At 43.1% G+C, this 26275-nt stretch overlaps 1 protein-coding gene across 6 annotated transcripts in view; it reads right to left on the bottom strand.

The window, feature by feature from the left end:
- Positions 1-26275, bottom strand: part of TMEM241 (transmembrane protein 241) — a 106236-nt gene that overhangs the window by 16954 nt on the left and 63007 nt on the right. For 5 of the 6 annotated variants that reach the window (XR_003793739.1, XM_029224110.1, XM_029224122.1 and 2 more), the window contains one exon: positions 24698-24791. Coding sequence is in view for 5 of the 6 variants with exons in the window: in XM_029224110.1 (XP_029079943.1) it covers positions 24698-24791 (94 nt within the window). In the remaining variant the exon portion in view is untranslated. Of the gene's footprint in view, positions 1-24697; positions 24792-25217; positions 25267-26275 lie in introns of those variants that run through there. The other variant, XM_029224139.1, reaches the window with a different exon arrangement.

The raw sequence follows: 26275 nt of genomic DNA, 5'->3' as shown, positions 1-26275 counted from the left end.
TCCTCAAACAATCTCTATTCACCTTTCGAAAATCCATTTCTAAAACTTTTCCTGAGTGGATCAGAAGCTTCTTCTAGGGGCTTCTGTAACCCCTTACCATTGCACACATCAAATTCTACTGAAATGGTGGTCTCCCCACACTGGAGGTGAGCTATTCATCTTTGTATGTTCGGGGCCCAGCAACAGAGACTTGCATACGTTAAGTGCCTGAAACAGTTTACACAAATGCACTGTATCGTCAGAACTGGTAACATAACCCCAAAGGTCACTTTTCATATATTAGGGACATTGGAACCCAGACCTGAGAGCACTGGGGGCAATCTCTCTGTCCCTCATCTGTGCTTCTTGGACCAATTACCTCCATGGGGCTCCACAGAGAAGAGCTGAGACTGGCTCTCTGGTTCCAAGTCCAAAAATGCCAGGGAAGATTCTGATTGGTCCCTGAATCAATTGACTGTGGCCTGGGAAACAGAGTAATGTAAGAACATGGAAGCTCACCCTTGAACTTCGTGGTTGGAATGGAGGAAGGAAGGTTTCCCTGGAGGAAGGTAGGGAAAGTGCTGGGCAGACAGAAGATCGGCTGTCTTCTATACCCTTGCCATCGAAACCATCTGGGAGCTTGCAGGAAATGCAGGATCTCAGGCCCCACCCCAGACCGGCTGAGTAACATCTACAGTGGAACAGACCCCTGGTGATATGCATGCACATTAAAATGTGAGGTGTTCTGCTCCACACCATCCAACTCCAGCACTGGCCAGATGGTACTGCCACATCTCCAGGAAAAGGTGAACTCTAGCTTTCTCACAGGCTGTAGAGGCACATGTCAGACTGTCCTGGAGTCCATCTGTGTTTCAGATTCACATATGAATGTAACCAACCCAGCCTTTCTTTTAGGTTAGAGTAAATCTAATAAAAATGTATAATCTGAGAACAGGTTGTCTTTCTCGCCTAGGACCAAAGAAACTATGCCAAATCCACTAGACAGAAACCACAGCTAAGGCTGAGAACTCCGTTTGGTGTTTTATTTATTTATTTATTTTGAGGGGCTGCGTTGGATCTTCACTGCCGTGCGCAGGCTTTCTCTAGCTGCAGCAAGCGGGGGCTACTCTTCATTGCGGTGCGCAGGCTTCTCATTGTGGTGGCTTGTCTTGTTGCGGAGCACGGGCTCTAGGCACGTGGGCTTCAGTAGTTGTGCCATGCAGGCTCAGTAGTTGTGGCTCACGAGCTCTAGAACGCAGGCTCAGTAGTTGTGGCACACGGGCTTAGTTGCTCCATGGGATGTGGGATCTTCCCGGACCAAGGCTCGAACCCGTGTCCCCTGCATTGGCAGGCAGATTCTTAACCACTGCACCACCAGGGAAGCCCCTGTTTGGTGTTTTTAAAATATTGAATTAATTTATTCAATATCAATCCTATGATTTATTCCAGGATCAGTTAATGACAGACAAATCATGCTAATCTCCAGGCAGAGCTATTAACAGCATTTGGTATCACCTCATTAAAATATACAATGAGCCATTACTTTTTCAGGTATCAAAAAATGACATTTACCATAAGTACACTGGGACTGAGAATATAGCTGAGGAACGTAAAGAGATCAAGGTCACGTGAAGAAAGGATAAATTCTAAACCTAGAGAAACCTCGGATGACTTTTAACAAACTCCTACATTTTATGGAAAAAGCAATAATAGAACAAAATTAGAAAAAAAAAGTGACATAAATATCTAGTTCATGGAAGGTAAGGGAAGAAAGTAACCAAAATTTAAAGAGGGCAGGGACTTCCCTGGCAGTCCAGTGGTTAAGACTCCATGCTCCCAAGGCAGGGGGCACAGGTTCAATCCCTGACCAGGAAACTAAGATCCTGCATGCCTCACGGCATGACCAAAAATTTTTTTAAAAAATAAAGAGGGCAGGGCTTCCCTGGTGGCGCAGTGGTTGAGAGTCCGCCTGCCGATGCAGGGGACACGGGTTCGTGCCCCGGTCCGGGAGGATCCCACATGCCGCGGAGCGGCTGGTCCCGTGAGCCATGGCCGCTGGGCCTGCGCGTCCGGAGCCTGTGCTCCGCAATGGGAGAGGCCACAACAGTGAGAGGCCCGTGTACCACAAAAAATAAATAAATAGGGCAAAAAATGTCCCGGGTGTCAGGCTCAGCAGTGTCACATGTATGAATTCATCTGCTCCTCGCAACAACCCTCCACAGGAGGGGAGGGTGCTTTGTCCCATTTTACAGATGAAGAAACTGAAGCTCCTTGAGGTCAAATATCTTGCTCAAAGCACACAGTCACAAAAAGGGAAGAGTGCAGGCTCAAACCCAGGTCTCTTGGTTCCTGTGCCAATCCTCCTTTTCCACTTCCAAGTTAACCCTCAATGGTAGCTCTGCTTAACCCTGGAGATGTCAACTTGACTCAGTAGCTCTCAACCCTAGCTGCACAACAGAATCTCCTGAGAAGTTAGAAAACAAAAACAAAAGCAACTAAAGTCCTGTCCCATATCAATGAAATTGGAATATCTTATAATAAGGTCCAGGTATCAGCATTTAAAAAAAATTCCCTAGGAATTCTCATATGGGGCCTCTCACTGTTGTGGCCTCTCCCGTTGCGGAGCACGGGCTCCGGACGCGCAGGCTCAGCGGCCATGGCTCACAGGCCCAGCCGCTCCGCGGCATGTGGGATCTTCCCGGACTGGGGCACGAACCCGTGTCCCCTGCATCAGCAGGCGGACTCTCAACCACTGCGCCACCAGGGAAGCCCCCCTTTTTAAAAAAAAAGTTATTTATTTATTTATTTTTGGCTGTGTTGGGTCTTCATTGCTGCATGCGGGCTTTCTCCAGTTGCTGCGAGCCGGGGCTACTCTTCATGGTGGTGTGCGGGCTTCTCGTTGCGGTGGCTTCTCTAGTTGTGGAGCACAGGCTCTAGGTGTGCGGGCTTCAGTAGTTGTGGCTTGTGGGCTCTAGAGCACAGGTTCAGTAGTGGCGCACAGGCTTAGTTGCTCCGTGGCATGTGGGATCTTCCCGGACCAGGGCTCGAACCCGCGTCCCCTGCATTGGCAGGCAGATTCTTAACCACCGCGCCACCAGGGAAGTCCCTAGTGATGTGTTCTTAATTTCAGTAGAAGTATCTACAAAACTGCCAAAATCCACAGAACCACTTTATAACATTGATGAATAAGCCAGAACCTGGTAAATAACCATCCTTACCACCATCATCAGCACCTTCACCACAGGAATCATTTATTACACCACTTTACATTACCACCACAGTGCATGAGGGTTTCAATGTCTTCACATCCTTGCCCTATTTGTCTTTTTTATTATAGCCATCCTCGTGGGAGTGAGGTGGTATCTCACTGTTGTTTTGATTGGCATGTCCCTAATGGCAAGTGATGCTGAACATCTTTTCATGGGCCTACTGGCCATTTATTTATCTACTTTGTAGTACTGTCACTTCAGATTCTTTGCCCATTTTTAAACTGTGTTATCTTTTTACTATTGAGCTTTAAGAGTTCTTTATATGTTCTAGATACAACTCCCTTGTCAGATATATGATTTGTCTGTGAGTTGTCTTTTCATTTTCTTGATGGTGTCCTTTGCAGCTCAAAAGTTTATAATTTTGATGAAGTCCAATTTATCTATTTTTTTCTTTTGTTGCTTGTGCTTTTGGTGTCAAAGCCACATTTTGAGTAGCAAGGAATTCTAAATCACTATTCCAACCAACACCTTAACTAATGATTCACTATACATGAATCATACCATTATATCACAGTTTCCTTTTTATAAAGCCGTTCATTCATTCTACCTTCAAACATTTATATTCTACTTTAGAACATGATCTGTCTATCCAAATTAAGTACTACTTTACTTGATTTATAATGAGTTTCCAATGTGAATTTTAGAAGCCAATATCATGCTATGTGATATGAATACAAGACAACAGAAATCTGAGAATTAGGAGATGAAATAAGCACGTATATTTAATGAAAAAGTCTAGAAAACCTCAAGTAGTAATTCTCCAAACATATTCATAGTAATTTTGAAGAGGCTGGTGACTAGTTCTTTAAGGTAGGAATAGAGGAATGGAGTGTTGAGATTATCTAATCTATCCCCTAAATTTCAGCACTTTAAAGATGTCATTCCATTGTCTGTTGGTATTCATAGTTTCAGTTGAAATGTCAGTTACTTTTAAAATTTAAGGTAATGTCTTTTTCCTCTGGTTGACTTTTAAGATTTTCTCTATCTTTGGTTTTCAACATTTTAACTAGGATATGCCTAAGCACACTTACTTTTCTTTGTATTTTTAGTTTGGGGTTTGGTGAGATTCTTGAAGCTGTGGGTTGATGTCTTTCAGCAGTGTTAGAAAATTCTCAGCCATTATTCCTTCATACACTGCTTCTCTCCTTACCTTCTAGAATTCCAAGTACATATATATTAGACATTTTGACAATCTCCCCCATGTCTCTTATACTTTGTTCTATTCTTTCCATTCTTTTTTCCTCTCTATGCTTCACTAATCCTGTAACACTGTGTCCAGTCTGCTCTTAGACCCATCCACTAAGTTATTAATTTCACACATATTTTTTTCCATTCAATAATAACTCTTTGATTTTTTTAACAGATTCCAATTTTGCATTGAATTTCTCCCATCATTTAATTCATTTTTTCCACTATTTTCTTTAACATATTATTCATAGTCACTTTTAAGTTATCACTAGCTCCAACAGCCAGATCATTTGTGGTTATGCTCTCATTATTTTTTCCACTTAATTATCAGTCATGTTTCCCGCCTCTTAACATGTCTACAACTTCGTTATGTTGAACACTGCATGTAAAAGAACTATAATCAGGGATTGAGTGAATCAGAGATGGGCTATAGCTCTAGTAAGGCTTAGTCCACCTCTACTTTATCTAGTTCTTCAGGTATGGCCCTTCCAGACTTGTGTGTAAGAGCCTGGTAGATCTCTAAATTCTCATTCCTATAAGTTCTGCCTTTCAGAAATTTTGACCTTAGCTTTTTAGCTTCCCATCCCATGTAGATTCGAAATCTGGCAACAGTCTTCAGGGGAAGAGTCATTGTATATTTGCTTCAGGCTCCTCTTTTTAGCAAGATTTTGTCTCCTAAGTACCCCCAAGATTATGAGCTTTTGCTTTGCCTTTCTGGGCCAACCAGCAGCCTCCAGAACTGCTCCAGAGTTCAGCAAACGTCTCCTGGGAATACTGGACTTGCCTTTGGGGCTCCTCTAGTTTCCAATCCATCAAGCCAGTTCCACATGACTGCCAAAAGCTCTGCTAGTTTCTCTTTCCCACAGAATATTTCCTTTTCTTGGACAAAGTCAGATCCTTAGGCCACACCCAGAATCAGCAAATATCCTTCACCTCCCCCCAACCCCATGAAGAAAATAGCCTGTGTCACTCATATACCTAGGAAGGTTCTTCCTTCTTTGGAAATTTATTTAATCTAGTTCTCATTGCTTTCACAGATCTCTGATTTCTTTAAAAATATGATTTTTGCAATTTACTTGTTCTTCCCCTAGTTGTTTCAACTGAATGTTGGCCTGTCACAATGTACAACAGTCTACTCTGAAGTAGAGGATTTCCGTTTCCTATACGGATGAGAAAACTAAGACATAGAGAGATGGTAAGACACTGGTTTTCACACCAGATTTGGCTGAAAACTATTTCCCCTAGAGCCACCTTGGATGTCATCATGGTGAGGCAAGGTGGGGAGGCTTTATTTGATTTGTTCTGAACATCTTCCTGATCAGTGACAATCTTATTAAGTCATCATTACAATTTAAATTAGCTTTGTATTTTCATCATAGCCTAGGATCTTGTATGTATCAGCCGAGGGCAACAGGACTTTCTTAAGGGCGCAGCCTCTCTCTCTTCAGACACAGAGATCCAGATATGATGCAACTGATGATGACTAATACGGCAGACTGCAGGCGAGGGGAACATACGGTCTCCTTTCCTCACGGTTCTCTCTGCCTGGCAGGAAGAGACTCTTCTGCTTTCCATCCTTTCAGTCGCTTCCAAGTTCACTCTAATGGGAAGAATTATTCATCTGATTGTACACTTAATGAGGCTCATCACACTAGTCAGTGGGATTCCAGTGTTTTAAAGGCAAGAATCCAGACTCCACATGATGTATTTCTTCTCTTGAATCCATGCAATAAAATTTTCTTTACCCTGTCTTCACCTGTTGCAGGGTGGGAGTGGAGGATGGAGAGGAAGCCATGCCTCCTATAGGGAGCAGAAAGCCTTAAGTCTCTACACTAAGGTTGAGTTTTTCAACTCAACTTTGTTTCCCACTTGCCTACTATTCTTTGTCCATATGTTCTCTTGGTCCATATACCAAGAAGGGAGAAGTGGGTAGAAGAGTTCAAGTACCAGAACTCTGAACCTTTTAACACATGCTGTAGGCTGAAGAGACCCATGTGTCTTTTATGCCATCTGACACTGATCCCTTGGTTCCAGCTTCAGAAATCTGTGACCTTTGGACCTTTTATCTTGGACTTGCAATCTTCCTGGATCAGCAGTGCAGAAAGTGTTGGCTCTCCCTCAGAAAGGGTTGGGTGTCAGACTTTTCTCTTTAGTACTCACATTTCTCAAGAGGCCATATTAAATCATGTCTGCTGAAGCGGTGTTCCCTGGTACCTTTGGGGGGGCTTCTTCCTTTCACCTATCTCTCTGGGCATTCCACTTCAGCTCATCCTAAAATACCTGATTTGGTTGGGTTTTTTGTTTTGTTTTGTTTTTGTTTGTTTTATTTTCTATAATATACTACAATTTCTTTGAATAAAGGGGCTATAATGTGCCAAGTATTGCTCCTTTGCCAAGAACTATAAAGAGCAAAATAATGTAGACAGACTCAGAACATCCAATTGTCAAAGACAAATGGAGAATTTGAGGCTACTCTAATTTTCCTTCAAATTCAATTCAGTGACAGTCTGGTATAGTATTAATAGATTCTTCATTCTAGTACTTTTTCTCAACTTTTTCAGTCTCATGTTATTCAGTAAATGTACTCACTTACTGACAGACTTACGTTTAGAATGATGGATTTCTGCCAAAGTTATTTTTCAAACTTTGCCTTGTTGATTAAAAAGTTCTATCAGTCTCCCAGCTAAGCAGTACTCTGTGCTTCTGGAAAGGAGGAGCATGCAGCTAAGGTGTTTTTATATTCGAAGTTATTTTGATCCTCTCAAAGAATAGATCTAATCTCTGCAGTCTATTTTTAGAAATGAAATGAATTTAACTCAAAGGAGCTTTAAATAAAACCACCATAATTATACATACTCCAAGGTCATGAGGATTTTTTAATCTCCATTTAACAACAACTGCAGTTCACGTTATTGTTATACTTAGTAATAATGGAGGTGAAGGAATAGATTTGCCAAAAGATATACAACAAGACCTGCTTAAAGATAGGAAATGTGGTGCTCATTTGGCAAAAACGTTTTTGCTACTTCTAACCTGCCTTCTTCCTTAATCCCAACAATTCCTGATGAAATATCAGCTGGGAGAAGTGAGTCTATGATGTCGAGGGCTATACCCCAGCTCCAGGTCTAGTCACACCCAGTTTTACATGACCAGAGAGTGAGAACTCCTTAGAAATGTACAAAGCTTGCACAAGACTCACTCTACCAGCTCAGTTCCACTTGAGGGATTTACACAAACCATGAAGACTTTCTAGCTCTTTTTTTTTTTTTGCGCTACGCGGGCCTCTCACTGTTGTGGCCTCTCCCGTTGCGGAGCACAGGCTCCGGACGCGCAGGCTCAGCGGCCATGGTTCACGGGCCTAGCCGCTCCGTGGCATGTGGGACCTTCCCGGGCCGGGGCACGAACCCGTGTCCCCTGCATCGGCAGGCGGACTCTCAACCACTGCGCCACCAGGGAAGCCCCTTTCTAGCTCTTGTTACACAACTCTTGGCACTCACTGCAAAACGTCAGTGGGTCACCTGTGCACTCTTCTGCTATGGACTGAATTGTATGCCCCTCCTCCACCCTAAATCCATATACTGAAGCCCTAACCTCCAATATTATGGTATTTGGAGATGGGCCCTTTGGAAGGTAATTAGGGTTAGATGAAGTCATAAGGGTCGGGTCCTCATGATGGGATTAGTGACCTTACAGGAAAAGGTCAGACAGCTTGTGCCCTCTCTCTGCCATGCAAAGACATAGCTGAAGACAACCACCTGCTACCCAAGAAGAGAGCTTCCTCCAGACACCAACCCTGCTGGCACCTTAATCTTGGACTTCCCAGCCTCCAGAACTGTGAGAAATAAACGTCTGTTGTTTAAGCCACCCAATCTATGACATTTTGTTATGGCAGCCCGAGCTAAGACATAATTCCTTGCTCTTTTGGAGAGTTTACAAAAGGAAAGCTAAAAAAACAACAAACTGTTTAGGAAGAAGCTTTCACTGAATTAGAAGTGAAAAAGGAAAAGGGCTTTGAGTTATTGCTGGAAGGACACTAAGGCCAAATTCCCTTCACTGAGCCCCTCGCTAGGAACTAGAGAGGCAAAAATGAAAGGCAAGAACCTGCCCCCAGCACCCCATTCTAGGTTAGCTACTTCCAGAGGTTACTAAGCAAATAATTTCAATACCATATGGTAAGTGCTAAGACATGGGTATATTCAGTGTTGCAGGAACAAGCCCACATCGAGATGATGCCTGAGCTAATCTTGAAGGACAGATAAGAATTACCAGGTGAGGAAGGGTGAAAAGGGCTTTCTACATAGAAGGAACAGCATGAACAAACTCACAGATGCTAAGCCACTGGGTTTTATCGGAAAATGCAAAGTGTGAGTTGGGTGGAGGCCACCATTAAAGCTGAAGGAAACCTGAAGAGAAAGAAAAAACCAGTAGCTGGAAACTGCTTTTTCCTAGCAAGGTACTGAAAAAAATCCCATGGGAATCCTATTCCCTTAAAGACCGTGGGCAGCTGGATCCAGGACGACTGGGCATGTAGCATGTCTGGACTTGGACTTCAAGAGAGCTCATCCCAATCTGTTCTTGTGCCGTGTCCATGGGAGAGCAGTGGGCCAGCACTCTAAGAGTCCCCAGTGTCCCCTTGCTGTGTCACAAACTCACTGACTAACCTCAGGCTGGCCGTTCCCCTCTCTAGATTTCAGTTTCCCCCTCCCTAAGACAAAGGAATCATCTATAAAGTTATTTCTCAGGGACTGAATTTTATTCTCTCACTTACACCTTTTCTTTGAAAGGGATGGGGGAATTTTATTCATTCCTTGTTCCAGTGAGAATTTTCAAGAAGCTTAAAAAGACAATCATTACAGACTTAAAACATCTGTAGGAAGTAGGTAAGAGAGATGAAGATAGGGGGAAAACAAAGACAGGGAGGCAGAGATGAGGCTATGACCCCAAGTCCACGCCAGAGATGTCTACTGACGCAGTGGGGAGGGGACTACACATAGCAGGGGAGGAAGCAGCTCAGGAGTTTGGCTGTAGCCACAGCCGTGAAGGTCCATATGGTCAGTCACACAAGGGGTGTCCCTAAGATGCAGGCAAACGGACTGCTTGGGAGAAGCCATTTAATGTCAGTCTGTCTCCGAAGTTTAAACTGAAAACATCGTTACAGACATTCAAATATATGTTTCAAAAAAGCACAGAGCAGTTAATTTAGGAAACCTGTCAACTGCCACAGTGAGGCCCAGTGTAGTGACCCAGAGGGAAGAAAATGTCTTGTCTTGTTCCCATGCCATTTACAAGGTACACCCCGTGTACAATTTAGGAAGCTGAGAATAGAGAAATCTGCACCACGGTCCTCGCCTGGGTTCCATTACAGGAAGCAGAAAGTCTGAGTGCAGGGAGCTGGCGGTGCAGCCAGGAGCCCCGCCCGCCTCCATCAAGGAGACAGCTCAGCAGAGGCTGCTTTTCTCTGAAGAAACGGTAAAGTCTGTGGAGCAGAAGCAGACCAATAAATACTTCTGCAACGCTACCAGGAAGCCTGAGCTCACTTTCTTTACATTGGCACTGAGCTGAATATTGATTAGAAACCCTCTCCAACCATGACATTCAACAGAACTGGTGGCCGGCGCCCAGAAGAGTGAGGCACCACTCTGTGGGTTCTTCTCTTTCCCCAGTAAGTGAAACCCCAGACCATCTGCAGTGCAAAGACAGGGTCAAAGCCAGAGGTGGGAGGGTCTGCTGGACCCAACACCTGGGCTTCCCAGGGACCAGCAGGAGAGGAGGCTCAGCTGTGCTTTCTGGGGATGGCAGCACCCACATCGGATTTTTAGAAACTGAATTATGGGCTTCCCTGGTGGCGCAGTGGTTGAGAGTCCGCCTGCCGATGCAGGGGAAACGGGTTCGTGCCCCGGTCCGGGAAGATCCCACATGCCGCGGAGCGGCTGGGCCCGTGAGCCATGCCGCTGAGCCTGCGCATCCGGAGCCTGTGCTCCACAACGGGAGAGGCCACAACAGTGAGAGGCCCGCGTACTGCAAAAAAATAAACAAATAAAATAAAAACTGAATTATAACATAAATACAGTAAAATGCACGACGAGCTTGAATTTCAAGTGTAGGGCTTGTTGAATGTTTACACCTTGAAACACCCATGTAACCACCACCAGACAGAGAAGGAACCTAGGTTCCTTCCCAATCAATACATCTGAATCACCTATGTGGCTGTAGGCTCTTTTTTACTGCAGTATACTATTCTACTGTATGGAGAGATCAAACTTTATTTCTCCTTGATTGATGTATGGTCTATTTCCTCAGTTTGGGGCTGTCATGAGTAAAACTACTGTGGATATTCCTATTATGGATTTAAAAAAAATAACAGTCTTACTGAAATAGAGTGCACATACTATAAAATTCACCCTGTTAGGGCCTCCCTGGTGGCGCAGCGGTTGAGAGCCCGTCTGCCAATGCAGGGGACATGGGTTCGTGCCCCGGTCCGGGAGGATCCCACATGCCGCGGAGCGGCTGGGCGCGTGAGCCATGGCCGCTGAGCCTGCGCGTCCGGAGCCTGTGCTCAGCAATGGGAGAGGCCACGACAGTGAGAGGCCCGCGTACCGCAAACGAACAAAAAAAACTCACCCTGTTAAAGTGTACAATTGAATAGCTTCTTTAGTATATTCACAGTCATGCAACCACCGCCTCTAATTCCATACCACTGAACATGTCTTGTGGGCATACGTCTTCATTTTTCAATTGAGTGTACACCAGGAGTGGGGTCGCTCAGCCATAACAAACCTTACTTAGCTTTAGTGCTTTCTAAACCAGAAATGTTATGCCACACCCTCACCCACACTTGGTATTGTCAGCCTCTTTCATTTTAGCCGGCCTGGGTTGGGGCGGGTGGTGTGTGTGTGGTTCCACATCAGATTTAAAACCACTTCTGTCTCAAATCCCCATTCTCTTACAACCAACCTGGCACAGACTGTAAGCTGCATTCCACTACTGAAGACTCATCCAACAATCTTTAGGATTGATGCTTCTTCTTTTCCTTTTTCTTTTTTTTTTTAAATAAACACCTGTGACTTCCAAAATATTCCATCAAATGATAAATTAGTTTCCCCGAGTTACTTGAAAAATTGAAAAAAGAACTTTAAAACCCATGGTGCCACTTGAATCCAGTAATTTTAAATTCCTCTTGACACTAGAATGACAAAATGGAGCAAAGCAGAAGCAAAGGTTCTCTAACTACAGGTCAGCAGTTCTCAAATTGTAGCCAAATACAAAGAGCGCTTTGAACGTTCCTCCATCTGCAAGGGAAAAGCTCATTCTTTTCAATTAACATGAACAAACATTAACTGCGCAACATACATTACTTCACAGAATCCCTGCAATACTTCTGTGAAGTTATACCGTTACTCCCATTGTACATATGATAAAACAGATACATACAGAGGTGAAGGAATCTTTTTAAAGTTACACTGCTGGAGAGTGGGATTCTTATCCAGCTCTGTCTGTCTCCAAAATGTGGGGCTATTTGTCACTACTCCCTGCTGTTGCAGCTTCTTAGCCTGGAACATGACAGGTCACTCTATGAATCTCTGCTGAATAAACTTGCTGAATATACATTGTCTCATAAAGTAACTTGAAAACATTTTTTTCAGGGAAAAGAAAACCCTCATAAGAAGCATAAGGGGCTTCCCTGGTGGCGCAGTGGTTGAGAGTCTGCCTGCCGATGCAGGGGATACGGGTTCGTGCCCCGACCCGGGGAGATCCCACATGCCGCGGAGCGGCTGGGCCCGTGAGCCATGGCCGCTGAGCCTGCGCGTCTAGAGCCTGTGCTCCGCAACGGGAGAGGCCACAGCCGTGAGAGGCCCGCGTACCGCAAAAAAACAGAAGCATGAGTACTGAAACAGAGTCATGCATTGTGTAATTCTTAGAGTAAACAGTCAACCACTGTTGGATACTGTTGGATATCCACACTGTTGGATAACATGAAAATAAGAGTAACTGACTGGCTTCACAAAAGATAACGGCAGGACTTGATTGGATCCAAGTGGTTCACACAGCATAGCTCAACCTAGATGTCAGAGCAGGGATATTTCAGGGGAAAAAGCACCAGTTCACTGGGCTCAGAACTGGGCTGGTTTTTCCCTTCAAGTGAGAGTAAGAGATGTCCTCACAACCTCAGGCCTTGCATTCCCACCTTAGAAATCCTACCGTAAGCAGTGTCAGCACTGCTATTCCAAATTGCCGGGTGTTTGCTGCCATTTGACCACACCATTCAGAGCTTTTTACTTCTCTCTGTGCACCCTTAAAACGTTAGGATTTGGGGGACTTCCCTGGTGGCTCAGTGGTTAGGAATCCGCCTGCCAATGCAGGGGGCACGGGTTTGATGTCTGGTCTGGGAAGATCCCACATGCCGCGGAGCAACTAAGCCTGTGCGCCACAACTACGGAGCCTGTGCTCTAGAGCCCACGAGCCACAACTACTGAAGCCCACGTGCCTAGAGCCCGTGCCCCGCAGCAAGAGAAGCCACCGCAATGAGAAGCCCGCGCACTGCAACAAAGAGTAGCCCCTGCTCGCCGCGGCTAGAGAAAGCCTGCGCGCAGCAACGAAGACCCAATGCAGCCAAAAAATTTAATTAATTAATTTTAAAAGTTAGGATTTGGGAGCTCAACGCTTTGGGAGAGAAGGTTTTGGCAATTACTCGATTTCCCCTTTTGCTGGAGTACACTTTATAGGTTTCGTCCTTCACAGATAGCTAGAACATTCGAGAAGTTAGAAAAGGAGTTCATTCCAAATAACTGAAGGAGAGGTGTCTCTTTGTATCCCCCAGGGCACCCCCAGAAGTCACATGACAAGAAGACAGATGTGGAAATGTAGACAGAGAGAGCCTGTTCCCCTCATAATCTACCCCCCAAAACTACCCAGATATGCACAGACACAATCAAATAAAATTACAAACACAATCTAACGCTAGTTTACATGGTATCAGGCAATTCATTACTGACTGAAAAAAACCTTTCCTGCCACATATTTGACTAACAGACTGGCTATTCTGGAGTCACATAAACAAGCACACCTGCTTGTACTTAACTGCCTGGCCTTACAGTTAGATGCAGTCTACTTATAGAAAAACAAAAGCATCAGAAATCTTAACCTAAAGAACCACTGGGTCAGTTCAAAGTGACGATGCAGAGTCAGGAGGGGAAAAGCAAGTTTGGACGACTTTTTGTAAGGGAGTACATTTTAAACAGGAAAAAAATGAGCAAATGACTATCTATAAGCAAATTCCACTCTGGGGGATAAAACAGGAGAACAAGCGTGGGGCGGGATCCGATGGGGTACTTGGGGGCCCCGGGGGGCCAGGCCACCAAGATGTCTCTAAGGCACAGCGGGAGAGAAGAGCTATTTTCACAAAATGGCACCAAGTAAATATCTACTAAGTCTTTCAGATCCGCATGTCACTCCTTTCTATTATGTGTCAAAACTTAGCTGTCCCACAATGAAACTCTGCTTCTTCAGATTTCCCCAGAACTGCTTCCTTTTATGAGCTCTCACTGCGCCTGCTCATCCTCTAATGACACGGGCAGCCGCTGCTGCCTGGAGCTTGCCCTCTGGTTTAGGCACATACAGGCCATGAAATGCTCCTTGCTAATCACCCCATGTCCGGCCATACCTCGGGGGACTTAGTTCTAGTGATTGGGATAGAAGATCTTCATAAGGAAAGGTGAACTCAAACTGGATTAATGGCACAATTAAGGGAAGGAATATGTACATTACGAGAGCATCCCTGGGGGCAGTGGAAGGTAACTTCAAGAGATACATGTGGGATTGCACCTTTGTTTCTGACATGAGTGCACAAACCTGCCAAGATGTGTAAAATAAGATCAGTGTGTTTAAGCATTCACTTGGCACTCATTTATTTGAGGCTATCCTACAGTGAACCAAGGACACATTGATTCATCCCCCCAACGGAGGCTTTGTAAACCTTCCCAATTAACTGGCCTTTGTGTTGCAAAAAATCACTTTAATTTAGGTGTTATAAATGGTCTTGGATACTGACAGCACTCCTATAAACCTTGCAGTCAGAACATTTACAGAAATTCCGGGCATTTCCTTTAAAGCAAATTCATTCAGGTCAAAAGTTGAGAAATCCAGAATCGTTATCATATTTTTGCAGTACACAACACTGTGATGATCAATGGCACTAAAAATAGCCCAGAAAAAATTAGGAGTTCATAATCGGAAACAAGAAAAACAACAACCTTATCCAAAATAGCAAAATGTCCATTAACATCACTCACTTCCTTAGGAATTATTTTGACAATAGGAAATGGAATTTAATTTTTTTTCCCTTTAATCCAAAACTGTATTTCCCCTCCCATGTGTCCTCTGGGAAAACCTTGCTTATAAATGAATCATTCCCAGATAACCAGCTTCTTGCTGACTGTTTCCATGCAGCTCAACAAACACAGAGAAGCTCCTGAACTTGCTATTTCACGTTCCTGTCGCTTCAGTGGTGATGTCATGGAAAGACATAGACATGTTATTATTGCCCAGCTAGAGACCGTAAAGGAAAGTATGCTGCTGCCTCTAGGTTTTCCTTTTCCAGTGAAAATTATTTTCATTGCCCTAGCCGCTTAGACTGTGAAAAAGAAAAATGATTTAATTAGGAAAACAGTCATAATTTTGTAAGCTCATTCTTTCAACATAAAAATTACATGACAGCACAGCTTCATTGGGTTTGATCATTTATTTTCATCGAACCATTCTAGTACACATCAAGGTGCTGAATAACAGCTCGAGGAAGTAAATTAAAGAAAATAGGAAGCTGCTCCCCAGAAAGGAGTGTGGAGTCTTAAGGAGCTGAGAAAATGGGAAGAAATGCAAATAGCAAACTGAGAGGAGTGGCCTTCTCTTTTGTGATTGCCTTTTACCACCCAGGAGGGGAGGAAAGACAGCAACAGGCTCTGCACACCCAACAGATGGTGATGGAGATGATGATAAAGAAAAAGAAGTAACTGTGCTTGCTTCAGCAGCACATACACTAAAACCAGAATGATACAGAGAAGGATGACATGCAAATTCATGAAGCATTCCATATTTTTTTGTAACTATGGGAGCTGAGAGATGTTAACTAAATATATTGTGGTGATCATTTTGTAATATATACAAATATCAAATCATTATGTTGTGTACCTTAAACTAACACAATGTTATATGACAATTAAATTGCTATAAAACTGTTTTTTTTTAAAAAAAGGAGGGCTTCCCTGGTGGCGCAGTGGTTGAGAGTCCGCCTGCCGATGCGGGGGACACGGGTTCGTGCCCCAGTCCAGGAAGATCCCACATGCCGCAGAGATGCTGGGCCCGTGAGCCATGGCCGCTGAGCCTGCGTGTCCGGAGCCTGTGCTCCGCAGCGGGAGAGGCCACAACAGTGAGAGGCCCGCGTACCAAAAAGAACAAATAAATAAATAAATAATTAATTTAAAAAATTTAAAAAAGGAGAAGAGTAGTAACGGAGCAGGAAGTAGAAGGCGGAGGAGAACTAACACTGTTCAGCATAGGCTAGACCTAATGAAAGCGAAACATGATGGGGATCGTTAACTATACTTCCAGGACTTGTCTGTAGTCTGTTCTTGAGTGTGTGTGTGTGTGTGTGTGTACGCGCACACATGCATGTTTGCATGCACCAGAAATTGAATCTAAGTCAGATTCCAGAACCTGGAAGATTTGTTTACTTGTCACCTCCTCAGAAATTCAAGGTGTGACTTCACGTTAAGCTCTGGAACTTCCCTACAAATATATCTAATAAAAATTCAGTGGAGAAAAAAATTATGTTATTTAGAAGTCATAAAATCTGTGTGATTCCAATATAAAAGACACTAAGCTTCTTTTATTTCTTTTTTTTAAATTCCACCAGAAACAGCAAGCATTTCACCCATGGTCTTGGGAGACATTTGAAAATTCCGAACATCAAACCCTGACAGCATCTGTTGAGGACACTTTTACAAGTACATCCTATATTTAAAACAGGTTGAATTTTATCTAGTAAACTCACATAGCCAAGCCTCCTTCTTAATTCAATATCTTGGCAATAGGTCAAGAGAAATGTCAAGATGTCACTGGAAAAAGAAAGATGTCAGGCCATGCTCCCAAGACCTGGCCAAACAGCCTGAGAGAGAGGCGGTCGAAACTCAAGAGAAATTCCTACCCACTCAAGAGTTCTTCATAAGGATGAATCAAACGGAGGCTAAAACTTACCAGCATAGTCTTCTCAACTCTTTTAAGAGAAACTCCTAAATGGGAAACACAGTTCAGGACTTCGGTCCTTTTACTACACAAGGATGTGTTGTTATGGGGACAGCTTTGCAGGCTCCCTGGCAACCCTGGGTATAATTAAGGCCAGTGATCACAGAACAGCCAGAGGTGGTCTCCATGGAGACCAACAAACACACATTTCCACAGGCACAGCAACTGTTCTGAATCAATGACTCTTTATATAGGTTTAAAAACATTGTGAATGGTACATCAATCGCTTCCTTTGTTAGGGAATGCCTGATTTAAAACACGGTGAGAGAGCTGGTTCTCCTGCACCCTGAATTCTGAGCAGTGCCTAGATAGGCAGTTCCCAACTCAATTCATAACCTAGAACTAGCGAATACAAATGGAAAATCCAGACTCAGGAATCACTGGTTAATCTGGAGGAAGAATTAAACTAGTGGTCGACAGCGCCAAGGAGGGCCAGCCAGCTGCCGGCACTCACTATTCCAGGGCTGTCTAAATATTATTCAACCCTCTAGCAAGGTAGACATTATTATTATACTTGTTTACAGATGAGAAAATGAAGCACACACCTAGAAAGTGCGGCCGAGCTGGGACTCAGAGCTAGGTCAAAATTAAGTCTTGGTCGGGATTTAAGTAACTTTACATAATGCTCTGTGTTTGAATAGCACTTTGTGGTCTATCTTCTTATACATTCTGCCTTTTTCTTGAAGCGTTGAGGAGTCAGGTTCTAGAATTTTCTCAGTTTGCAATATTTCACCCCTTGTTCCTTGCCTCCTTGCTCCACTTCTACACCCACCACACGCTCCAAGTTCAAAGACTCACGTAGGACCCCATGTCAGGAGGCTGCACCGGGCTTCCCTGGTGGCACAGTGGTTAGGAATCCGCCTGCCAGTGCAGGGGACACGGGTTCGAGCCCTGGTCCGGGAAGATCCCACGTGCCACGGAGCAACTAAGCCCGTACGCCACAACTACTGAGCCTGTGCTCTACAGCCCACGAGCCACAACTATTGAAGCCCACACGCCACAACTACTGAAGCCCACGCACCTAGAGCCTGTGCTCTGCAACAAGAGAGTCCACCGCAATGAGAAGCCCACACACGGCAATGAAGAGTAGCCCCCGCTGGCCGCAACTAGAGAAAAGCCCACACACAGCAACGAAGACCCCACGCAGCCAAAAATAAAGAAATTAATTAATTAATTTAAAAAAGAGCTAAACCTATAAAACATATAGAATAAATCATAAAGGAAAATCTTACTGACCTTAGATTTGGCAAAGATTTCTCAAATACAACCAAAAAAAAGAAGGCTGCCCCATCTTCCACCTGGACTGCATGAGCAGCTCTAGCCTAAGGAGCAATGGGAAGGGAAACCCCATTCCCTAAGCATGAACTGTGACTGTCCAAGCTCTAAATAAGAACAGGGACAAACATTCCAATTAACCACATACGGCCTTTATACATAATCTTCCATGAGAGAAGGGATTTGGTAATAGCGATGGAAGAAGGTCATATTACTCAGTGGTTTCCTACTTTACTCTGATCGGTTCTATTAAAGACTTTTTAAATCTGGCACATGTTTCATTAAGTAGGCACCCAGCAGATCATCATTATATATAATCCTACAACTGAATGTAAATGCCACCAGCGTTCAGTCTCAAGTATCAGATACAGTCAGCACCGTCAGAGCTCGATCGAATCACAACGTTTTTGAACTATCTTTAGATCTTCTAGTCCAGACCCCTTGCTTTATGGATGAAAAAGCTGAGGACTAGAGGGGTTCGGTACATAGTGATCAAAGCCGAAGAGTCTTTCCTTCCCTGAAACCCCTGAAATCCGAGTTCCCCTGCCACGTGACTCAAGGAACAGCCTCCTTCCTATCTTCGCCCTTCTGCCAAGGCTCAGGATAAAGGTTTTTCATTTTCTCTAAAGTTAACCCCCCCCCACACTCTTTCCATTTCCCTTTGAAACTTATTCTCCCAATTTCCCCTCATTCTCTAGCATCGTGAAATCTCTGTATACAGGTGTCTTCCAGTTTCAAGTACGCCCAAGTCCTTCTTTTCCTAGAACAGAAGCTGTCTTCGTTAGATCTACCCACCACCAATCACAATCTTCTATCCACTTTTTATGTATTCTTGAGTATTTCTGATCCAGCTTTTGCCCCACTCCTACCCCTGCCCTTTGCCTAAAACTGTTTCCTCAAAGGTCAGCAAAGTCCTTGCTCTAGTCTTTTCTCAGTCAGATCTCTTTGACCTCTTGGTGGCATTTTGCTTTACTCCTTAAAATTCTCCCTTAGACTTCCCCGCTCTGAACTCTCCTGATCCCCCTTCTACCTTCCAGCTGTTACTTCTCTCTCCTGCTCATTATTGGTCCCTGGCATCTAAGTATCGCCCAAGCTAAGTTGTAAGCCTCTTCTCTGTTCTCCCCAAATTCTTTCACTCTCTAAGTGAGCTCATCAATTTACACATTTTCTTGATTTCAACTCCATCTTTCTACAGGCGAAGCCCAAATGGACATGCAGAGCTCCAAGCCCTTGCCTACATTTGACCCCATGTTTCCAACAAAAAAGAGCTCCATGTAGATGTTTTATCACCATACACATTTGTCTAAAATGTATATCACCAGCTTTCCTCCCCAAAGATGTTCTTTCACAATCACCCCCATTTCTGTCTGTAATGCCATGGATTTCCCATGTCTCTAGCTACAAACCTTGGAGCCATTTGTGACCTTCCATACCCCATCATTCCTATGTCCAAACTATCCCCCCATCTGTTCTAAAATGATTTGTCTTTGTTATCTAATTCTTTTATCACATCACAGAACAATTATATGGTAAGTTGTGTACTTAAAATTTATTTTCCTTCTAACTGTAAGTCAAGTTTGACCTTTTACCTTTCTTCTTGCCATCACTACCTTGATTCACCTCCCTTCTGAATGGTTGGAAGTCATTTCCAATCTGTCTTAAGCACTGCCGCTATATTAACCTGCTTAAAACATTACCCTTGGTCAGTCTCATTCTGAGGTTCACAGTAGTCTCTGTGGCATGGCTTTTAGGGATACCTAAAATCTGACTCTCCTATGCTCAGTTCTTCCCTTCCCCTCTACATTCTCCTCCTCCACTAGCTAAATTTATTTCCTCCTGGTTCCCCACCTGCACATCCTTCTGTTTAACCTCTCTGCCTGTGAGTTTTTCACAGAATCCATATTCTCCTCTGGGCCAATGGAACATCTTTTTGAGTCACTTTCTAAATATACTGGCACCCAGTAGAGTCGCAATGACATGGGGGAAAGGCTGTATTGCTAAGTACAATTATGTTGTATTCCAAATGTCAGCACATTTTGATGTATAAGTGGTCCATTATGATTTGCAAATATTTTCTCCTAGACTGTGGCTTATCTTTTCATTTTCTTAGTGGTGTCTTTTGAATTACAAAATATTTTAACTTAAATGAAGTCTAATTTATCAATTATTTTATGGCTCATGCTTTTGGTGTCATATCTAAGAACTCTTTGCTTAAACCAAGGTCATTAAGATTTTTTCCTGTGTTTTCTTCTAAGAGTATTCTGGTTTTAGCTCTAACATTTAGGTCTATGATCCATCTTGAATTAATAATGCAAGGCAAGGGTCTAAGTACTTTTTTTTCCCAGCATACGGACTGTTACAGCCTCATTTGCTGAAGAGAAAACCCCTTCTCCATTGAACTGCCTAGGCACCTTTATCGAAAATCAATAGACCTTGGGACTTCCTTGGTGGCGCAGTGGTTAAGACTCCGTGCTCCCAATGCAGGGGCCCGGGTTTGGTCGCTGGTCAGGGAACTAGATCCCACATGCATGTCACAACTAAGAGTTTGCATGCCGCAACTAAGAGTTTGCATGCCACAACTAAGGAGGCGGTGAGCCGCAACTAAGACCCAGTGCAACCAAATAAATAAATTAAATAAAATAAAATCTTAAAAAAAAATACATTGACACCCTTAAAAAAAAAAAAGAAAATCAATAGACCTTAATGTCTACCCTTATGCTAATACCAAGATGTCTTGATTATTCTAGCTTTATAGTGAGTTCCAAATTATGTAGCTAAAGCCCTCCAACTTTGTTTTTCTTTTGTTTTGGCTATTGCATTTCCAAATAAATTTTAGGATCAGTTTGTGAATTTGTACAATTTAGGAAGAATTTCCATCTTAACAATATTGAGTCTCTCCATTTATTGAGATATTCTTTAATTTCTCTCAGAAAGGTTTCGTAGTTTTCAGTGTATAAATCTTACACCTCTTTGTTAAGTTCCTAAGTATTTTTTTCTTTTTGATGCTATTGTGAATGGAATTGCTTCCTTAATTTCATGTTTTTGCACATGAGTGTTCATTATTAATACATAAAACTACAACTGATCTTGCACCCTGAGACCTTGGGAAATCATTTATTAGTTCAATTAGGGTTTTTATAGATTCCTTAGGATTTTCTATGTATAGGATAATGTCATCTGTGAGTACAAACAATTTTTTTTTCTTTATTGCACTGCCCGAAACCTCCAGGATAACGTTGAATAGAAGTGGTGAGAGTGAAATTGTTGTGTTGCTCCCAATCTTAGGGGGAAAGTATTCAGTTTCACCATTAAGTATAATGTTAGCTATAGGTTTTTCATAGATGCCTTTTATTAAACTGAGGAGGTTCTCTTCTGTTACTAGTTTGTTGAGAGTTTTTATCATGGATGGATGTTGGATTTTGTCAAATGATTTTTCTGTATCTATTGACATGATCATGTATTTCTGTTATTTTATTAATATAACATATTAATTTTCACATGTTAAACCAACTTTGCATTCCTGTGATAAGTCTCATTTGATCATTGTGTATAGTCCTTCCTGTAGGTTGTCAAATTTGGTTTGCTAATGTTTTGTTAAAGATCTATGTTCATGAGGAATGTTGGTCTGTAGTTTTCTTACAATTTTTTGTCTGGCTTTAGTATCAGGGTAATTCACCTTACAGAATAAATTGGGAGTTATTCCCTCTTCCTCTATTTTCTAAAATAATTTGTAAAGAAAAAATATTTCTTCTCTAAATATGTGATAGAACTCATCAGTAATGCCAACTGGGCCTGGGCTTTTCTTTGTAGAAAGATTTTTAAATTACTACTTACATTTATTTACTTGTTATGAGCGTATTCAGATTTTCCATTTATTCTTGAGTCAATTTTCCTATTTTGTGCCTTTGGGGAATTTGTCCATTTCATCTAAATCATCTATTTGCTGGCATAAAACTATACAATACTTTTAGTTTCTATAGGATAAGTGGTGATGTCCCTTCTTTCATTTCTAATTTTGATTATTTGTATCTTCTTATTTTCTTCATCAGTCTAGCTACAGGTTTGTCAATTTTGTTGATTTTTCAAAGAACAAGCATTGATTTTCTCTATTGCTTTTCTGTTTTCTATTTCATTACTTTCCACCTTGAACTTTATCATATCCTTCCTGCTGCTCATTTTGGGTTTATTTTGTTCCTATTTTTCTTGTTTCTTAAGGTGCAAGCTTAGGTTATTGATTTGAGACCTTTTTTCTTTTCTACCGCCTTCTGGCCTCTGTTGTATTTGATGAGAAGTCATCTGCTGATTGTCATTTTGTTTTTTCTTCTAACCTTCTTCTTCTGGAATTCTTATTATACATTTGTTGATATTCTTGATGTCGTCCCACAGGTCTCTGAGCCTCTGTTCATATTTCTTCAATTTTTAAAAAGTCTTTGTTCTTTAGATTGAATAATTTCTTTTGTTCCACCTTCCAGTTCACTTATTCTTTCTTCTGCTCCCTCAAATATGTTGCTGAGTACCTCTAGAGAATTTTTCATTTCAGTTCAGTTACTGTACTTTTCAACTCCAGAATTTCCATTTGGTTCTTTTTTTAAAAATCATTTCTACCTCTTTGAGGCTCTGTATTCATTGAGTCTTTCCTTTAATCCTTTAAACATGGTTTCCTTTAGCTGTCTGAACATATTTAAATAGCTGCTTTGCAGTCTTTTTCTGCTAAGTCCTGCCTCTGAGGATAGACATTCAGACACAGTTCCTATCAACTGCCTTTTTCCTGTGCATGGGTTATGCTTTCTTGTTTCTCTGAATGCCCTAATTTTCACTGACTACTGGACATTTTAGATAGTATAGCAACTCTGGATTCTGACTTTTTCCCAGAGCATTTTCGTTGGCATTGTTGTTTTGCTTGTTTAGTAATTTGACTGGACTCAGTCTGTGAAACCTGTCTCCCATATAAGGTACCATTGCTGCGGTCTTCACTCAATTTTTTTTCTTGCTTTTATTTTTAAGCCTGTCTTCCTAGGGATCATCCCCAGTCTGCATAGCTTAGTGTTCTGGCAAAGACTAGTCAAGAGCTTTTGCTTAAACACCTTAAGCCAGAAAGCTTTCTCTCTGCTTCTGACTCTGTATGTGGGCTGGGGAGCACATTCAAACTTTAGGCTGTTTTCATGTCTGCCCTGGCTTTTCTTGCTGCTGGTCTCTCACGTCTCCTCTGTGTGTGCACACAGGCTCTGTTGACCAGGGATGTGTACGTGTCTTGGGCATCCTCCATCTCTGCTGCTCATGCACACAGACTAAGGTGAATCTGGCATTTATGGAGCGCTAGCAAGCCCCTGATGGCCATCTCACCTCCCAGAACTACCTGGTAAGTCCCCAGCTAGACCACTGGTCCATTGCTTGCCCCAAAGAGGTAAACTCAAGCTAGTGGAACTTCCTGTTCATTTACCACCTAGACGGCCCCTTTACCTGACAATACTCCAAAGAGAGTGAGCCCCTTCTGGAAGCAGCAGCAAGCCTGTTGGTTTACACAGCCTGCCCTGCTCTGGTTGAAAGAGAATACTTATAGAAATGGGGAGAAGGGAATGAGAGCAACCTAAAGCAAGAGCACCACTAACTCATGCTGTTCCTACCCGAAGTTTAGGAGTTTTCATGAACAAATGCCTCTCAGTTTGTTGTATGCTTTGGTCAGTTTTTAGAGAGCTGAAATGGATATCTTTGACAGTCTTTTTCCAGCTTTCTAGTTGCTTCTGGGGGAGAGGATTTATCAATATCATCATTCTGTCATGCTCTAAGTCAGTATCACAGCCAATCTTTACATTTTTCTGGAATGTGAATTATTAATGCTATTAGAAAGTAGACAATGCAGGTGGAAACATCGCTGTGAAATCTTACTTTCAAATAAAAACATTTGTTTTTGCTTTCTGGGGGAAAAAATTCAGCCAACAAACATAAAGATGGCTAAAGGCACAAGTTTAAATGATTACTGTATTAGATTAAATTAATTAAGAAATCTCACTCAGTGGAAGCAGCACCTAGGGCACTGTAACTTGACTCCTTCACAGACTTTAGGGAAATGAAATGCTCCACTAGAAAGAGCTAGCCCCAAAGCTTTAAGATCCTGTATCCCAGAGCTGATTTTTCTGCTCCTTCTTATTTTCCCACCTCTCTACCTTATGCTTCAACCATGGTCAATACGCGCTGGGCATTTTTATTAGTCCCTTTTTTGAATGGTCCATCAGAGTCCCCCTATCAGGCCATCTGTCTGTTTTCCTTTTTCAATTGCCTTTGACGGGCTGAGACCTTCTGGGCAAGTCACTGGAGCTCTGGACACCCTCACAGCTCCCAGGAAGGAAGATAAGAACTGCCCCATGCATCCGGGGGTCCAGTCTCTTCGAGCAAGAGAAGGCTTAGAGGTGTTTTGTTCTGTTTTGGCAAAACCTCTCTTTTTCAGATGGGAAAATTAAGGCTCTGGGAAATTAAGGGGCATACTCAGGTCACCTTCCAGGAATGTGATAGAGATCAGTATGTCATGCTGATAAAATAGGCAGAAACCCTCAGAAATTGTTACCTGAACAAGCGAAGTATCAGGCTCAGGGCCAGGGACTAGAGATGACTCCGTGACCAACCTGACTCTGAGAACACTGGACACAAGGGCTCCTGAGATGGATTCTTCCCACCCCTCCCCTGTCTCTTACCTTAGCAAAGAAAATCCAGGCTGCACACTGTCCTGGGGTCATAAGGCTTTTTAGCTTCACTGTGCTGACCATGAGAAAGAATCCTAAAAATCCACTGGAAGGAGAAAATATACTTTTGTTAGTGAGACTTGCCTTCCTATAGCCAGTAGCTAACTATTTCCTGTTACATTTTGTATTTACCTTTACAAAAATTAGTCGATATTTAGTTATTACACCACCCTTATCTCATCTCTGTTTTCTAGTGATCTCTGGATAAAAATACCCAAAATTTAAAAACCCATGAAGCTCTACTATGCTAAGGAACTATGAAGAGATCATTTCCCTGGAGGCAGGGAGTGGGTATAGAAATTTGGGAGATCTCTGGCTAAATCATGAAAGAAAAAAAAAAAAAATCCGGAGGACAGTATCTCCTGCTTCCTCCTGTACTACTTCTGGAGCTTGGTGCTTGCCAAGGTAGAGCTTCAACTTTTTTTTCAAGCAGAACAAACTGTTAGGAAAAGACTTCCAAAGAAACACTCACCGTATGAAGTCAGAGGGTCTGGACTGGCCCCTTGCTTCAAGGTAAGAACCTAAAGGGGAGGGCTGCATAACAGAAGTCCCCCAAAGCAGGGTGACCTACACAGACGCTATACTTTGGGAATGATGTCTGAAAGAGCCCTCACCTCCCAAGGGAGCCTGAGGCTGGACAGCATCTCGGGGGCTATCCGGAGGTTTGGAGCTCTACATACCTCCTCCTTTGTAGCTCCAGGGTGTCGGATGCCAGACTGCCATCTGACCTCTATTATAGGTGCTGGGGTATGGCTCCCACCCAGATCATGAGCCCTGAGAGGGAGGGGCCCAATCTTGGGCTTCTCCATATTTCCCCAACAGAGCCAAATAAGGTGCCCTGATCATAGCATGTATTACATAAATGTTTGGCAGGTGTACTTGGAAGCAGGTTGAATTGACTTAAACGCACCTAAGGCCAAATTTCACAGAAATGTGCGCCTTCATTTCATTAGATTCGATTAGGTCACAGCCACATTCTTGGGGCAGGACCAGGGACAGGGATTAGGTTTCCTCTCTATATATTTCAGCCTGTTTGGCCTAACTACCCACAAAGTTTGCACAGGTCTGCACTTGAGTCATGGGAGCCTTGGCCGCACTGATTAAGGCGCTGAGTCACCCTCACAAGGAGCCCCTGTGGGGAACCAGGAAGCTGGAAATCAAGTGACCCGGGATTCTATTCCTGGCTGTGCTCACCGACCCTCGTAACCTTGACCAAATCCCCATTTTTTTCCCTTTTTTTCTTGCCCCAGGTTCGGTTCTGTGGCCTTAAAGCAGGAATAAGCACAGCGCTCTTCATCCTATTTTATGGAAATCAGAGATTTTCAGAACAGAAAGGTTCCCCAGCCCCAAGTCTCACTTTATTAACAAGCAAACTGGGTCACAGGCGTAATTAGAGCCCAGGTTTCCTGGCTTTTCCGAAGCTCTCCACGGCCCTGCAGACCTCAGCGTGGAAATGTGCTCTCAGCCAGAGAGATGGAGTGAGATGCTCCGGGTGCCCAAGGTCGCGAGGCTGGTAGAGGACAGTGAGGC

This window comes from Monodon monoceros, unplaced genomic scaffold (assembly GCF_005190385.1).
Source record: "Monodon monoceros isolate NGI ecotype Baffin Bay Population unplaced genomic scaffold, NGI_Narwhal_1 Super_Scaffold_1, whole genome shotgun sequence".
NCBI lineage: Eukaryota > Metazoa > Chordata > Mammalia > Artiodactyla > Monodontidae > Monodon > Monodon monoceros.
Note: the sequence above shows the minus strand (reverse complement) of the source record. Positions and strands in the feature narration are given on the sequence as shown.